Source organism: Gavia stellata, chromosome 23 (assembly GCF_030936135.1).
Source record: "Gavia stellata isolate bGavSte3 chromosome 23, bGavSte3.hap2, whole genome shotgun sequence".
NCBI lineage: Eukaryota > Metazoa > Chordata > Aves > Gaviiformes > Gaviidae > Gavia > Gavia stellata.
The window spans coordinates 1980084-1996886 of NC_082616.1; the positions used below are offsets into that span (position 1 = coordinate 1980084).

General features: G+C 37.8%; 1 protein-coding gene across 1 annotated transcript in view; it reads right to left on the reverse strand.

Moving 5' to 3' along the window:
* WDPCP (WD repeat containing planar cell polarity effector) overlaps positions 1-14697 on the reverse strand; it is a 107781-nt gene extending 93084 nt beyond the window's left edge. Inside the window, exons 1-5 of the mRNA XM_059828600.1 lie at positions 14637-14697; positions 12793-12837; positions 11763-11813; positions 9181-9251; positions 8871-8930 (exon numbers count right to left, since the gene is read on the reverse strand). Of these exons, the coding sequence (XP_059684583.1) occupies positions 8871-8930; positions 9181-9251; positions 11763-11813; positions 12793-12837; positions 14637-14697 (288 nt within the window). The remainder of the gene's footprint in view (positions 1-8870; positions 8931-9180; positions 9252-11762; positions 11814-12792; positions 12838-14636) is intronic.
* Positions 14698-16803: the final 2106 nt, after the last annotated feature.

Consider the following 16803-nt stretch of genomic DNA (forward strand, 5'->3'; position numbering starts at 1 on the left):
ATTAACACAGATTAAAACCAGCACCTTTTTGCTGTCCTTGTTATTTCTGATCATTCATATATTGTTTAACTTAAATAATGGTGGCCTACCACAGTGATAGCTGTGGGCTCCTAATAAATCCATATACTCCTTGACACAAGGTTATAGAAGTCTCTCTTAGAAAGAAGGCATTTCAACCATTGGACAGGATAGTCAGAGGCTTATTTCAGAGTTAACTGAATATTTCTGCCTAATTAATCTCAATTGAATGATATATATAATCTTAGTCACGGTACTTATCAGCTCCTTCTGACACCATGTCTTGTATGAAAGAGAGAATGCTCAGTGGGAGGAGTTATGAAAACCACTTCTTTTTGCATAATTAAACCATTAAACTCAGTCATTTTCTGAATGCAACCAATTCAGAAAATAAACCCCATAAAATTCCCTGCTCCATTGTGAGTTGACCTCACTCTGCCAAGTTACTCCAGTAGCAGGAGTATGTGAGAAGTTTTATTAGAGAGAGATTGTTTTCTTGAAAACACGGTAAAAGATAAAGTCAGGGGTTTACAAAAAAAAAATTCTGACCATATTAATTGTTGAACTCATTGCCAAATTTGGGTTCTACAGAAAGCTTGATGTAAAAACAGTGAAAAAATCACTACTGTGACTTTGATCTTCACACGCGGTATGGAAAACACAAGGGTATTTTAATTCATCTCCCAGGGCCACCTCTGATCCTGCAAGCTGCTAGACCTCAGCAAATAAGTCGAAGTTTTGGGACAGCTCTCATTCCTGCTACATGGCAGAAGTTCTGAAGGACTCATTCTGGCACCTAGGTTCATCTCCCTCTAATCAGTAAAAATAAATAATAAGTCATTATTCATTCAGCAGAGGCTATACCAGCCCTCAACTTGCTGAACAATCTTTTCTGCCAAAGGAATCCTCAGCGGAAAGACCGTTGCAGAAACGTACGGAGGGCTCACCAAAGGCCGGACATCTGGGACTCCAGCTCTTACTTCTACCTAAGAGCAGATTTTTAAAGACATTTCTATGCCTATAAAGAACTTATTACAAGAGAAATACTTGCGCTTGTAGTAGAATTTGCCATTAAAATCCCCGTTTGTTTTATGCTAGAGCTATGAGACAAACACGGTTGCAATGTACTTTTTAGTACAACACACTGGTACATAAAAACCAGGCAAACATCCTTGCAGTGAGATCTACTGGGTTGTATAATAAATAAAAAGTACTGGGGACAGGAATGTAGTGATCTAATTGAGCTTGCCTCTTGTGCAATGCTCTGCTCCCAATAATTTAGCTACGAAAATTCTCAGCGACACATATTTTGCTATATTACTATAGCTCTGCGCTCTCTGTAGCAAAGAACCAGACAAGCATATTTAAATAAATTACCCTCTTGCCCTGACTAATATCTTTAACCAACATTTTTCCAATCGAACTTCCTGTCAATTCACAGTAGTTTGAGAAGAACTTCTAGCAACGTTTGAAATAGAAACAAAAAGTACCTGTGATGTGAAACGAATTTGTTAAGAACAAACGATCATCTCCCATCCTGCCAAAGTCTAATCATGCATTCGTTTGATAAAAATATATAGTCAATGTTTCAATATTCCCTGTCGTGACAGATGTCCTTTAGGGTTTTGTCCTAGTAAAAATGTTAGACACAGTTACACTCATGCAGCTTTTACTACAATCTTTCAAAACTTCAATTTATCCTTATGTTGACGTTAGATTAGATAAAATCACAATTTATTTCCAACTTGATAATGTGAAGTCCAGCGGGCTTTGACTACAGTTAGCTGTAATTGTCCAAAGAACCTAGTTGAAAAAGTGAGGGTTGAAACCCAGAAGCTGACAAACTACGATGCAAGCAATGATCAAGCAAAATTACATAAATACCCTAGAAAGATCAGTTCTAAATTACTGAACGAATATCAGCCTGCCAGAGAAGAGTAAAACACCCCAAATCCTTCAGCGTTATGTGCCAACAAGACAGCTGGGGTGGTCATATAAATAAACTCTCCAACTTGTGTCCTCCACAACGCCTTTGCTGGGAGCTATGTTCTTCCCTCAGAAAATGTCACTGTGATGGTAGGTTGTTCCCATGCTTCCTGTCCTTGCAGGGAGTGAGAAGAGTATCCTGGAGTTAACCTGGGAGAATAACTGAGGTCAGTCACAAGTCTCCAGGTTTACCTGGCAGAGGAGGGATATATACCACCCATCCAGGTGAAGAGGGGAGGCAAAACCCAGGAAAAAATGTGTTTTGATCTGTAGATGGCCAGTGATCTTGAATGACTGCATTATTGAGTGACAGCTGAAACTCGATGTGTCATCTTGGATGTCGGGGAGAAGTAGTTGAGAGTTTTTTGCAGGACGGCCGCTCTGAAGACTCAGAGTGGGCCCTGAATGAGGCCAGATGCTTGTCATTCTGCTGACATCTAATATATCCATCCAATACGCTGTATAGAGACATGCTTGCAAACTCCTAGCTTGACACCAACAAATAAGGTTAGGATTCTTTAACTCTTAAATGTTTCAGGGTGTAAATTCACTTTATGCCTCTATGTTCATTCCCTGGTAATGACATAAATCACACCTGTTACAGAGCTAGAATAGAAATCTATGAAATCTGCTCCAGTGGCATGATGACAAGACATTTATATAAATATAAAATATTGTGCTAATGGCTGTGCTTTGCCTTACATCTATGAAACCAGTCATTAAACTAGTGTTATGTATTTTCAATATTGCAGAGATCTCTCTCTGTGCTATCGGTATGGCTTGATAGAATGAGAGAAAGTAGATAAAAATAATATAATATCCATGGCTTTTATTGTTTCTCCCATTGCGCTCCCTCCTTCTTTATTTTTACAGTTAACGTTCTTTCCCATTATTCTCCATAGAATTTTGAGATATTTGGGCAAAACTTAAATATTAATTTAACAAATTCTTGCTATAACAACTTACCATGGTTGGCAATATACCTGTGCTTCACAGGTTTAAGTCCTTCCCTCTAGGAACTTTAGAGTCTAAATTTAAAGCGTAAACCAGAGACCTTACATACTATATGGCCATGTAAGGTCAGTATTTCTTCCATCTCCCTTTAAAAATCCTTTGGATTAGAACGGGGACTTTTTTTTAAAGAGTTCTTAAGTTTACCATGAAATACAGCAGGTATTTAAATAAAGCAGGGAAGTGGTTGAGTCACCATCCCTGGAGCTATTTAAAAGATGTGTAGATGTGGCGCTTAGGGACATGGTTTAGTGGTGGACTTGGTAGTGTTCAGTCAACCGCTGGATTTGACCTTGTCTTTTCCAACCTAAATGATTCTATGATTCTACGATTCTGTGTCATCTTTCATCAAAAATATTCTGTAAAAGAGAAAATATTTACGTGCTCAGATTGAAACTTCACTATTTCAATTCCTTACTCACTGTGTAGTCTATGCAAAAACTGTTAACATGATAATAAGATTTAGGCGCTGTTATGCATAAGCTTGCATAGTTAAGCTCCTATTTTGGTGAATGGGAGCAGTCCAATCATAAGCACGAATGAATACAAAGCAAATTGGGAAGACTGCAACCTTGGCTTGAACACAGATACACAGTGATCCAACTCCAAAAAGTACTGCTCAAGGGAATTGAGCATCATTGCTAAAGAATAAAAGCAAATGTAAGAGGCATTATTTACACAAGGCACAAAGTCATTCCATCTAACAGATATCAAATTAGGGAAAGAAGCTCACACTAATGAAACACATCACAAATTTTTCAGACTGAAGTACAGCGATGTGAAAAATAGAAATCAGAAGAGTCATCGCTACAGCTTTAACAGTCTCAAGGTGTTCCCAAACAAAATATGAAAGCATGACTCCATACCTATCAGAAGAATAGGCATAACCTTTGTACTTGAACGTGGTCCAAGTAAAATGTTTGGGCATCTGGTCATTCTACACGCTGGGAAGGAAGGGCCACTTAATTTCTGCGTTACTGAGGAGTTGTATGTGACGACTTTGATAGAAGGATTTATGTACTTTATGTGCCAAAAATCATTCTCCAATGAGCAAGAAAGACATAAGAAGGAGCAGAGGATACTCAGGGGAAGACTTAGCCCTTCCCTTCCCCAATAGCAAAGCGCTCCAATATGTATTTGAGTTACTTTTTGTTAAGCAAAGTACTTAAGTACAGACTCATGATTTACGGACTTTAGTAGACCTTAAGCATGTACTTAAGTGGATTCCTTTATCCTCGGAAGCCTTAGCCCTTGACTCCTCATTCATGCAGCTTAGCTGGTTATCAGCCCTTCTACCTAAAAAGATACCTGCAGAGCAAAGCTAGGATTTGCTTCTATCTGATTAAAATTGGAAGAGAAGGGAAATATGCCTGTAAAAAATATTGCTGCAAACTGTTTTCCTTTACAGAGCCAAACCGACAAAGGAATATGCAAAAGGAGAAGAGAATTGCAAAGCATTTCTTGTTCAAGCAGGTTCCCAGGGTTTTTCCCCACCTCTTCATTCCAGATTGCTTTCTTAGCCACCCTACCGTAATTACTCTCTTGCATGCCTTATTACAGATGAAGTTATTGTTGTTACACGTTACTGTTTCACAATAATCAATGCATTTGCACTTCTAGCTCCAAATCTCTAAAACCACACAACACACTAATGGCTGCGATCAAAAGCAACCAAAAGAATTTAATATGAGGGCAGTGTTCCTCTTAGTAACTGGTGATGGGTACTAGCTTCTCATGCATTCTAGCCAGAATGCCTTGATTTTGATATCAGATGTGCTATGTCACCACATATCTTGCTAAATCAGTTTGCTTATGGGCATCATAGCTGATATAACAAGCCATGTCAGCAAATATTGCTGTGTATCTCAATTCAGAATCCAGTTCTAAGTATGTCAATGATGGTAACATAAAACCCATTCATACACATATGTAAATTGCAACACAAATCAAATTAAATCGAAGTAATTTAGCAAGGAATATACACATCTTTTTCATTAGCAGGTAACAGATGTGATTCACAGCTAGTGCTTGGCTTTTATACAATAAAATAATTGAGTGTTGGCTGTGTTTAATTCTACATTGTAATGCAAAGGTAAAACTAAAAAAAGTTGGAAATCAAATGTTTCGGCTAGATTGCATTAATTCTTACTACCTTATATTATAAAATCAAACCTGAACCAATGGCATCATTCCAAAGGATTGATTTCATGATTTTGTGGCAAAACTTAAAAGCATTCCAAAGAATTAGAGAAGGAGACCAAGAGGAAGGGAAACAGCCAGACCTGAGTTGAGGAAACTCAACAATATTGATAAAATTAATTCCTTGGATTATTACTCCTCGGCAGGGAAAGCCGAGGAGTAAATTGTTTATTTAATTATAAACAATACAGTGGCACTTTATTGTAAAGACTTCTTGTCTTTTTTTCCCGTCATCCTTCTTTTATGGTCTATTTATTTCCCTTTGATGTCAACTAACTGAAGATTACAGGATTATTTCAGCAACTCATCACAGGTCGTCAAAGTTGGGGTTCAGAAGTACCGTACAGAAACGGTGCGCATTCAGATCCTATTGGAACAAGTAGGAACAGAGCTAAAGAAAAGACCTCAGTCCTTTAGGGCTCAACTAAGCTCTTTTAAATAGGAGAGCAAGCTCCTTGACAAAAATCCCTGATCAGTCTAGGTTATGTTTACGTGAACTGGCACATCATCTGTTTCAGAAGCTCTAAGCAGTACTACAAAGTATACTTAGGACTGCAAAAATAAAGGTCAATGGATTATTTTTGTTTGGCAATGGACAAGGAAGTAAATATGAAACTTCTAATGCACTGATTGTATAAAAAAAAGTAACAGGAGAAATTTTGATGCATAAAATGAAACATTAAGAAAGGTAGAAAGCTGGGTCAGCATTATAGTAGTTCTAGGCAAACTCATATAGAAGACCCAATTTTGAGGAACACATTCATACAACGGACAAGATAATCTGCAAGCAAACTAACTAGATTTTTCATTGAGGCATGTGCATGAAGTCTAACTGGACATTTGCACACAAACAGTTAAGATGACAGCACACTTATTTTTAGCAGATTCATGTTTAAATTTATAGCCCCCAATTTTTGCCTGTGGGCTAGTTGGAAGGTGGAAGGGCTGGAGGAAGCAGTGAGGGATTAGGAATAGTGATGTTTAGGTTCCAGAAGGCACACGAGCAGCAGTCCTATATGCTTGTTTTTCACAAAATCTGAGGGAAATCATACTAATCTTTCAAATGATAGTCCTGTTAGCATTGTATCGCCTTTCAGGTTTTATTCCATTTGTTGTGTCTTGCTAAATGTACAACAGCCACTGAGTTTTTGGATAGCACGTTGTTATTACAACACAAAGGCAGCTCCTCCAGTTCAGCTAAAGATATGGCAGATTCAAATACATCGAACACTTATTGAAAAATGTGATGGCTGTTGAGTTAAAAAGTTTAATTTCTATAAATTAATTTATTTGACATTGTATTGCTACTAAAAAACAAAGAGTTAAACCAAAAGATACTATAATTAAACCATATATTCAGATTTAACCCAAATCACTGAAAATTACGACAGTCAGGGTAATTCACTACATGCTCTCCACACTGTTTGTCTGACATGTTGTGTTCTATTACACTTGAAAGTTAATGCAAACATGGACTCTTCTTTTTCCACTAGCACCTGCTCTGGTATCCATCCAAAATAGCATGTGAATACAGCAGTGCTATGACATAGATCGCACCATTATGGGATAAGCACTTTCTGCTGAAATAGTTAATTAGTCTCCTACTTAGAACCGAAAACAAAAAGTGTACAACATCTTTTCCAGAAGCTTCAGAACGTTTGTATCAAAAAGGGAGAGTCCAGATATTCCTGCTAAATGCTCAAAGACAGATGAGCAGCAGAAAACCAAACCATTTGATATAAAAATTGATAGAAGACAGCTTTTCTGTTCTAGACTCTCCCAAATTATTCATTTTTCTCTGTTTTATTTTCATTTGTTGGAAAGCTTATCTTTTCAGGAAGACAGAAAGTGGAATAACACAATTGTTTTGGCAGAACATTCTAAACCCTGTTGGAGACTTCAATTATCAGCCATTATTATATAAAAAACATCTTGTTTTGTGATTGAGAAACCAAAAGTAGAATTTAAGGACAGAGAAATGACTATGAGCTTTATCTGTAACTTTTACTCTGGCTATGTTATAAGCTATACTATCACTTATACTCTGGCTATACAGGCCATCTAAAAAACCCTAAAAAAAATACTCAATTTATCAAGCTACCCCTTTATATGCCTCAATCCAATATAGAGCCAGACCTAATATACTAAGATAAAAACATCCATCTCTTTTCTTTCCCATCTTGCACAAGAAATAATTAAAATTGTATTTGTCTCCTTTTTGTTTATCTAAGCCTGAAACTACTTAGAGGCTGCTAAGTCAAAAAAAAGAGTTTTCTACAGAATTGATAGTCTGCCAAAGGCGGTAAATTATAAAGGCAGGTCGATCACATTTTGGCAAGAAGTTCGCTGTTCCCAAGTACTTAGTGGTAAGGAATGCGGGTGGATGCAGATGGATGGGAGGGGAAGGAAAATGATAGAGGGAGAATGGATGGGGCAAGCAAATGAAGAGACAGCAAACTGGGAAGCAGATGAATGGCTAATTGACTCAGTATTTCTTAACCAAATTCCTTTCCTAATCAGAACAATAATAACAGAAAAAAATGAGTCCTGTAAATTAGCATACAATTAATATTTAAATCAGTTCTAGAAGATTGACATTCACAGATATATACTATATAATCTGTACGCAAATGATATACATTTGCTAGCAATAAGATCTGATAGGCAAACATAGCTTAGATAATAATATCTTTATTATTGATACAAAAAGACTATACTATTTGGCATGTCAGGTATTTCAAAATTTTCCTATTCTTAAAGACATTTCTGGAATTTCAGCTGTATAATGTTCAAATACTTAATATTCATCCTGCTGACACATATTTGGAACTACTTGAATTAGAAGAAAAAAATCACAAATCTGAAAAAGCATAAAAGTTAGAAGACAAAATTTCTTTTTAGAAACAATATTAGTAACATTTACAAGTATTCCCCAGCCAAAGCAGCTTCAAATACGATGCACAATCCTCATGAACAATGAAGACTGCAGAAACTTATAAAATACATTGCGTATGTTTTTCAGAATAAGCTCATGATTAAGGAGCTAGAGCACATGCCATGTTCAGATCTCCCACCTACCCTACTGTTCTGTGTTAACGAGGATGTGAAAAGCTGTTTCTTGTATACAATATGTGGAACTTACATTGACAGAGAACACAGCTACATGTGTGCCACATGTCACAATACCTTTTGTTCCATAACTTGATTAATGACCTAGCTGGTTTAGAGTTATAGTTTCCCTCCCATATTACACAAGCACAAAGTAAAAAGATTCGCGTCAGACACGTAAATAATTAAGATATAAAAGAGTAATATTAACACATATTCCAGACCTGTCTATATATTTTAACTGCTCCCTTAGCCTGCTATTTTGAGGTACAGGATGCTTTCAGTTCCCCCAATAACAATAATCTCACAGAATCAGGACCCTTTAATGCAATTTTTCTTGTTGATAAAAAACCAGATTTTTGTTTTGTAGCATCTGTTTCAGGTTAGAAATTTAAATAAACACAATCTAGGTAATAAGAGCCCATGCATTAAAAAAAACCCCAACTATTTTCTATGTTAGTTAACATTTTAACACTATTGCATCAATCACTGAATGGCTGTTCGGCTCCACTGCCTGAACATCGCAAGAGCTTGTCAAAACATTTTACCTGACAGATGTGTTTGTTCTTCCATTTGCTCAGCATACATTGACTGTTTTGCATTAAGTCCTAAAGGACAACAGAAAACAAAGAGTGGAGTTGGCAGTACACATTGTCACTATCGGTTAACATACTTCTGATTTTCAAGTTTATAGACGAAGCATGCCACACAAAGATGCAGCTGTTTCAGAACAGCCCGCCAGACAAAAGCACATTTATCATCACAGGGAGAGTTGGATCTTTATGAAAATTAAAGCTGTTGAAAGAGGTTTGAAAACCGGATTATATGTTGCTGTACTTGAAACTTTCTGAAGCGTACCTCTACCTCCTTGAGCGCATCTCGCAGTTTGTCTGGTCGCTTGTTTTTCAGTATCCAAGGATAATCTCGAGCTGGCAAATAAAAGTTAAAAAAAAAAGATAGAGGAGTGTGTATATATAGGCAACTGTATATATATGTGTGTGTGTAGACATAAATGCATGTGTGTGCGTGTACAAACATACATTTATATATAATAAAAAAAAAGTTCCTCAAGTTGAGCTTCCTTTTCTGCGGAAACACAAAACTAAGACTTCTAGGAGTTACATTAAACGTAAAACTTACCTATAATTGGAAAGAAATGGCTATGGTTCCTATTGGTTTGTATTGTCAAACAATATCCTTTTGAAAGGCTCTGTCGTAGGAACAGTTAGCATGAAATATCCACACTGCCCATGACTTCACCATGGCAATTGTGTACGAAGCTCTCAGGATGCAATATCGTACCCAGCTGCTAGGCACTTGCAATGAGAAAGCATCTCGCATTCATCATGTTAACTCAGACTCAAGTTATCAAATCCTGAAGTGATGCTATTCTTTCGAACTAGTGTTTCATTGCCTAATTTCAAAAAGCAGGCACTAACACGTCCGCAAAATATATATGCATGAATATATGCATATATAGAGGTATTAACAACAGGTAATTGCGAACGCCATGACTTATATTATGCAGTATAGTTATTTATAGGATTTGGTTTTGAAAATTTGGTCTGAAGAATCTGCCAAGTCAAGTAAACAAGAAACAGCACGACTGCTACAGTCCCTTAACAAATTTATTAATGTTCAGCAAACTGTTGTGAAAATTCTGGCCCAATACATTAATCCTGAAACCAGGAGGCAAAGCTTCCTCTGGAGTTGCTGTAATTGGCTTGTTTCACGGCCGAGAATCAGGCTCTAATAACTTGTGAAATTTCATCATTTAAAAGTGAGCAGTTCTGTGTTCGTAAGTATACAATAAAAACCATGAGAAACTAGAACACATCGTCTTTGTAAAATCTAGCCTATTTAAAGGAAAGCTGATGAAAAGTTTTGAGTTCCAAGCTGTCAGTTTGTATGCCAACTTCCAGACTGAATGACTTAACAGTTGTGTTTAAACCTCCCTGCAAAAAGGAGCTTACAATAGAAGTGCTATAGAGTGAAAAAATGAAGGATTTCATATACCAACAAAAGAGCACATCAACATACAACTTCTCTTTGTATTTTATTGGACTGAAGCCAGTGGTGGTGGAACTGTTATGATAATATTAATTAGGCATGTAAGATCACATTTTCAATGGGTGCCTTCATAAATACCGGAATATTTATCCACATATGCAAAATGCGAAATTGCCTGTACAGATACCAAACTATACATACAAATCAGCAGCTGGGAATAATGTTACCCAGCGCTCCTCTTCAAGCTATGTGCTATATGTGCTTTGTGCATGGGCCACCTCTGTATTTACAGCAACAAGGTACAGTAGCTGGCGTTCCTTTGGCATGTCACACGTATAAAAGACAAGAGTTGGGGCTTCTATATAACGGGGTTTATCTGCGCCTGCTTCTCATTCCATACAGGGAGCGCCTGTAAGATAACGTACGTAGAGCAGAAGGGATGTAAATCCATTATGCTCCTCCCTGTTTCTAAGCCTTTCTCACCTCCCCACCTTTACAGAGCTGTACGGATTCTGACCGACACACAACCCTCCACAGTGGGTGTAGATGTACCCCGTGGCCGCACGCGCCTTTGTACCCATCCCCAGCGGGGCTTCAACCTGCTCCTAACACACCTTATGGTGCTGCAAAGAACTTATCCTTCCGGAACACATTTTGCCTTCAAACGCACGCACAATTCCAGGTGAATTTTCATTATGATAAGATAAAATGTTAGGGCAATTCTTACAGCACGCATATTACTTTGTGAAGTCGTCTAAAAATCAATTAGATTTTTCAGAGTTGTCATGTAATAATGTTTGAACATTAATGAATGCTCTGAGCAATAATAACTATGCAGGAGTTGTAGAACTTGAGCTAAAGAAAAGTTGTACTAATATAAAAATCTTTAACTGTCACAGTACTGCTGTGTGAGAGCATAAACTGAAACTGCTTTTAACCAGCTAATGCAGGAACAGTGTAAATGTTTCAAAGCGAAAAGCATTCTATGAAGGCAGCTGATTATTAACCTGGAATTTGATTTTGGCTGAAAGTATTTTAGTCTTAATTTTCAGTTTTGAATCAGTTGGTATTTCAATTCAAGAGCTGATTGGGAAATGTTTATTGCTCATCTGCTGAGTAAATTTCATAAGGAAAAATCTGGATTGTGATTATTTTTGTGATTCCTCTTGACAATGGATTTGAGAAGCAATACACACTACCATGCTTAGTGACACAGAAAAAAACTGATTGCAAATGTAGCAGGAAGGAATAAGTACAACTTTTCAATTGTTTTGTGCTGTGTAGTTCTGTGACCGTCTGTCTTAGACGGCACGTGCAGAAAGTTACATGGGAAGCAGTCTCAGGTTATTTTAATGCTTTTCCAGGGGCATCACTGATCCAAATTAATAATTTGGTCTTACTGTAACAAGAAACTCAGAAAACGTCCTTACATTCTGCTGGCTTTTGCTCCTCTTCTGAGCAACCATGCTTCATCTGTGATGCTGAAGGAAAGAAAGGGTGAAAAGATGAATGATAATCCTTATGACTGCTGTCAGCAAATATTAATATTAGAGAGAAGATTCATACAGCTTGATAAAACACAGAAATTTACAAAAACTTAAGACAGCCCCGATGTTTTCACCTCGTAAGGCAGATATCTTAAATTTGCAGTGAAAGAAAGGCTTGTGCAGCCCAACAGGTGGGCTGGCGTTACCGAGCCTCCGATCTCATCAGATAGCAAAGTGAGCTGCAACCGAACCCACAAGAGAAGCCCAGTCACTCTGTCAGCAGAGCCGTGGAGACGGCGTATTAACCACGGAACTCAGCCCACGGGATGCCCGCACGAGCCTCCGCTCTAACCTGGCCGCAAAGAGGACGTAACTCTAGCCGAACAGACCTTTTGGCCCGTCGTGAAACTTCTAGGCTTAACAGGATTAATCAGATAAAGAAAATTGATCGTTCGCTCTGAAATGGCCATTTCAGAGACCAGGTAGGGATGCAGGAGGCCAGGGCTGGCCCTCCGGCGCGTTCACAATGCCCTCTGCTGGGATCCCAGCAAACACCCAACCACCGCAGCGGCCGGGGTCCGGCTGTCCCAGCCTTGGACTGCGCCGTCCCTCACGATGATGTTAGTACAGTGTTTCGGTATTCTGCAGCAGGTGAAAGGGCTGAATAGAATATAAAATATAAGATAAAATATAAGAATTTAGACTATAAAATCCCACTGAGGTTTCTAATGACATAAAGGTTGTTTTTACGTAAATATTTTTCCAATATTTTCTTCTGTGGAATGAAGTTTTTACATACTCTGACGTAACTTGGGAGAGAGAATCTCTTTCTGTGCTTCCTTACTCTACAGAAATACAGAGGCATATATAAACAAGAAATTCGAAGTTGCATTTTTCAGAGCAATTAGTCAGTGTCAAAGATTGAACATTTGGAAGTTTTGTTTAGTTTAAGTTATGGTTATTTGTATTTTACCTGGTTCTTTCTTGTCATAGTACTGGTGGATCCCAATATCTTCATCTATACAATTGAATATAAATACATTTAATTATGGATGTGACACTGGAAACAAAACACAATTTAGCAAGCAAAGTTCAGCACCTCAATTGTTGCTAGCTGGAGCAGAGCGTTAGATGTTAAAATACAAGCGAGAGTGAAAAAACTACCGCATATAGTCTGAACACCGGTAGGACTTTCAAGAACCAGCAAGCAAGGGCTGAAGGAGAACATGACAGGTCCTTACATTTATTTGGAGCTGTCATTTCCTTCACATACACTTTGATTCTTTTCCAGCTGCCAACATGCAAAAGCATTTTTACCACCTTCCTACTTAGCATCTTTTGTGTTCTTTCACAAGGAAAGGTAAGGATCACAGTGAAAAGTGTCTCTTAAAATAAACTTAGCAGGGTTAGATTTACGGCTGGACTTGACGATCTTCAAGGTCTTTTCCAACCTAAATGATTCTATGAAAAGGTTTTCTGATGACTGACACAGCTGAGCTAAAGACAACAGGACTTTTAAGATTCATGAACTCATAAAGCTGCCCTGTCAAAGGATACAATATTCTTAATCCATAGGTATTATTGTCTACCTGGTTCCCATGGCAAAGAAATTTGGATGTTTCAGGTACATTGGGACTGCAAGCCACCCCAGCCAGTTCCTGATGTGGCCGACTGGTAAATACTTCCGTGCGCCACGGCAAGCTCCACCAAGTAGATCTAAGTAAGGCTTGAAGTTGCATTGGTTTAAAATCATTAGTTTGACACCGCATCCGTCTCCTTCTAAACTCAGACAGGGATATATCATGGGGAGAAAATGCCTTCCATGGAGGAATGTAGGAAGGCACTACAATGGCAGGCGGCTTTTAAAACAAGAGAGCCGTCCACCCTTCTGCCTCAGAAGTTGAGAGTGAGGTTTGTAGGCAACGAATAAATGGACAGAGAGGAAGCAAGAAGGTCAAAGGCAGAAAACAGGCACAGTAGGCCACTGTACACCTTTAATTACAATAAATCACAACTACGTATTTACTTAAACCATCAGACTTCTCTATGAAACACAAGTTTTGACTTTTTTATATTATTATGGCTACAGAACAGTTCTCACACACAGATGGGATGCCAAGACATACTGAGTCAATATTTGAATCATAAATTTCAACTGAATATTCATTCATACTCAATTGAATTGTCAATAATATTCAAAATAATATTTCAACAAAAGTATTGTACACTACAATTAGCATGAAGTGTCATAAATAAGATTTTGATTGGTTCACTTATAAACCAGTGAGGGTTTTTTTAGTATTATATTTTAGCGATAGCAAGGCAAGATGAATGAAGGTAATTTCTACATGGCTAGTAATTAGTCGCATGTCTCCTGGAACAATCAATTAATAAGATAAATATATCCTTGTAAGAATAAAGTTTCAAGTAATCATGCAAAATACCCAGAACGTGCAGTAATTTTATATTTTCATGCTAAGGACAAATGACAATGCCTTTGCAAATCACTTGGCTATTGATCTTCATTCACCCAAACTAGTCATTAAACTGAAGCTTACAGTCAAGTAGGGCATAGCTTCCTAAAAAGGAGAAGGCATCCAATTAAATATAATCTAAACATTTTTTACTTGAAAGGATGCTCCAGTTCTGTGATGAGATAAGCAAAGAAGCTGACCAAATTCAAACATCGTATTACTGCCTAATTTTCTTTCTCCTAAGTATAAAACCCACTTCATTTGGGTATTCAGAATTTTATATCAGTTAAATATTCATCAACAAGTCTTGCTGCTTTGTTTTTAGTAACAGGTAACAGCTCACCTCTAATATGTAAGTTAGTCTTCAAAGACCACAGGAACATCTCAGTCAGGCAGAAAGACATCTGGTAGCTGATGTAGCCTCAGCACTATCGAACGAAGGAAAGAACTGCATGAGCAAATTAACTACCCTGTATCACCAGTGAAACCACAAGTATTTTGGAAACGAAGTGCTAGAAGAACCTAGCACCGATGATATTTTGTTATATGTAAGCTGTAGCTTTTGGCCGTGATAAAATGAATGATACATGGGAAAGAACAGGATAAGAAATGTATGTATGTCTAAATATCCATCATACACAGACACAAATCAACATTTGTTTAAATTTACAGCTGCGCTCACCAAAGTGAGTAACTTTGTGCTTGATGCTTCTCATACATACATTATATCTATTTTTACTGTACGGTTATTACCTTGACACATGCAAAAGTGAAGCCACTACTTAAAGATCTGGCTTAGATAAGAGAATTTGACTTTCAGGCTAAGTTTTTTAAACACTGTACACTGGGAAGTGTCCATATAGCCAAGAAGATGTTTTGAACACGGTATTTGCAGACATTACTTATAGTGCTAATTATAAAAAAATGTCTTTCTAAATAAAAAAGAGCACTTACATTAAATCAATTAAAACTGGCAAAACAACAGATGTGAAGCATTTAAAATATATGAGTTGAAATATTACGTACATTGACTACAGTTCTAAAATGTTTACTGTGGTTTTTTGAACAATCCACCTGAATATTCCCACTAGAGGATGTGTTGTGTTTCAAAGGAGCATTGGGAATCTTCTGAGACACGGTAACCACCAGACTTCCCCCGAGTGATTTCCTGCAGTGCTGTAGTTAGAAGTGGGCCATCAGAGCAATTACTTTCATTTCTTTCGCTACACCCAAGAATCCACTGGAAGCTGGACTCTGAAGGGGAGTTTACACAAATACAGCACACTTAAGAACCACTGTTGGTATGGTACTGTACTTGAACTTCTTTCTTTTTTGAAGTGGACTCTTCATTTCCTTTCCATTAGCGTCAGCTAGATAATGAACCAATTACAAGACGATTGCGGAATTCCTATCACGTAGAGTATCAGGCGTTTACATCAAGTCTGCTATGATGAAAAATACGTGCGAGGATCTTAGGTAGCATCAAGGAAGCTATCACAGTCCCAGCAGAGCTATGGGACCTTGAGGTATTACCACTCAAGCTAATACGTATGTTTTGATGCACTGCCTAATCCACTGAAATAGCACCAAGTGGAAATAGCATTTTCTTTACACTGATCCCCAAATGTACAAAAAGTCTGGCTGACTTACTAAATCCCATAGTTCTATCAAAAAAAAAAAGCAAAAAATAAAAGCTCACAACACACGTCTAGTAAATGGAATATACTTTCATCTTGGGCAAGAATTGAGGTTTGGAAAAAAAATGCAAGGAGATTAGTAGCATGGTGGGCTGTTGAACATGGGAACCGTTTTTGGTGTAAATATGGATGAGGGCAGCCCCTCGTTTTCCATGTACAGTAAAAGGAGGTTGTACATTATAATTTTCTTATTTGTTTTCTGTTTTTTTCCTTTCTTACTTTAGCAAGTAAAACAAAACTTGCATTGCCCAAGGCCCACAGATCCTAGATTAGAATCTCTCACTAATAGGAAGTCATTGAATTGAGCGAACTTCGACAAATCCTATCACGGGTTGACTGGGGGGAAAAGAAAAAAAAAAGCCTTTGACTGGCAGATGATCTGTTCAGCTGGAGAGAAGGCACATCTGCCCAGAAGACGAGGTAAGACTAGGAGACTTCGGCACGACAAGTAATCTAACATGAACTCCCCAAATTACTCCGAAGCTCTTGTATGTAGGCTCCACAGGTCCTTTTAGTTGTGGCCTCCTATTGAATATAAAGCTATCCCGTAACGTTTTAACGCTGCTGCGTGCCTTCCAAACCGACAGATCAGAGAAGACTTTCAAGTCCTTATTTTTGCAGAGTGTCAGAGGCACAGAGGGAACTCTCCAAAAAACAGAAGGAAGCTTTCCAATGAGCACTAAATACTCAGTCTCCAAGACACGTACTTTTAAAAAATTTGTCCTCAAAAATGAGAAAAAAAGAAAGTTTGTAAGAAAATGTTAAAAACCCAAAGACTTCTAAAGAACTGCATTTCAGTTCTGCACTGAATAA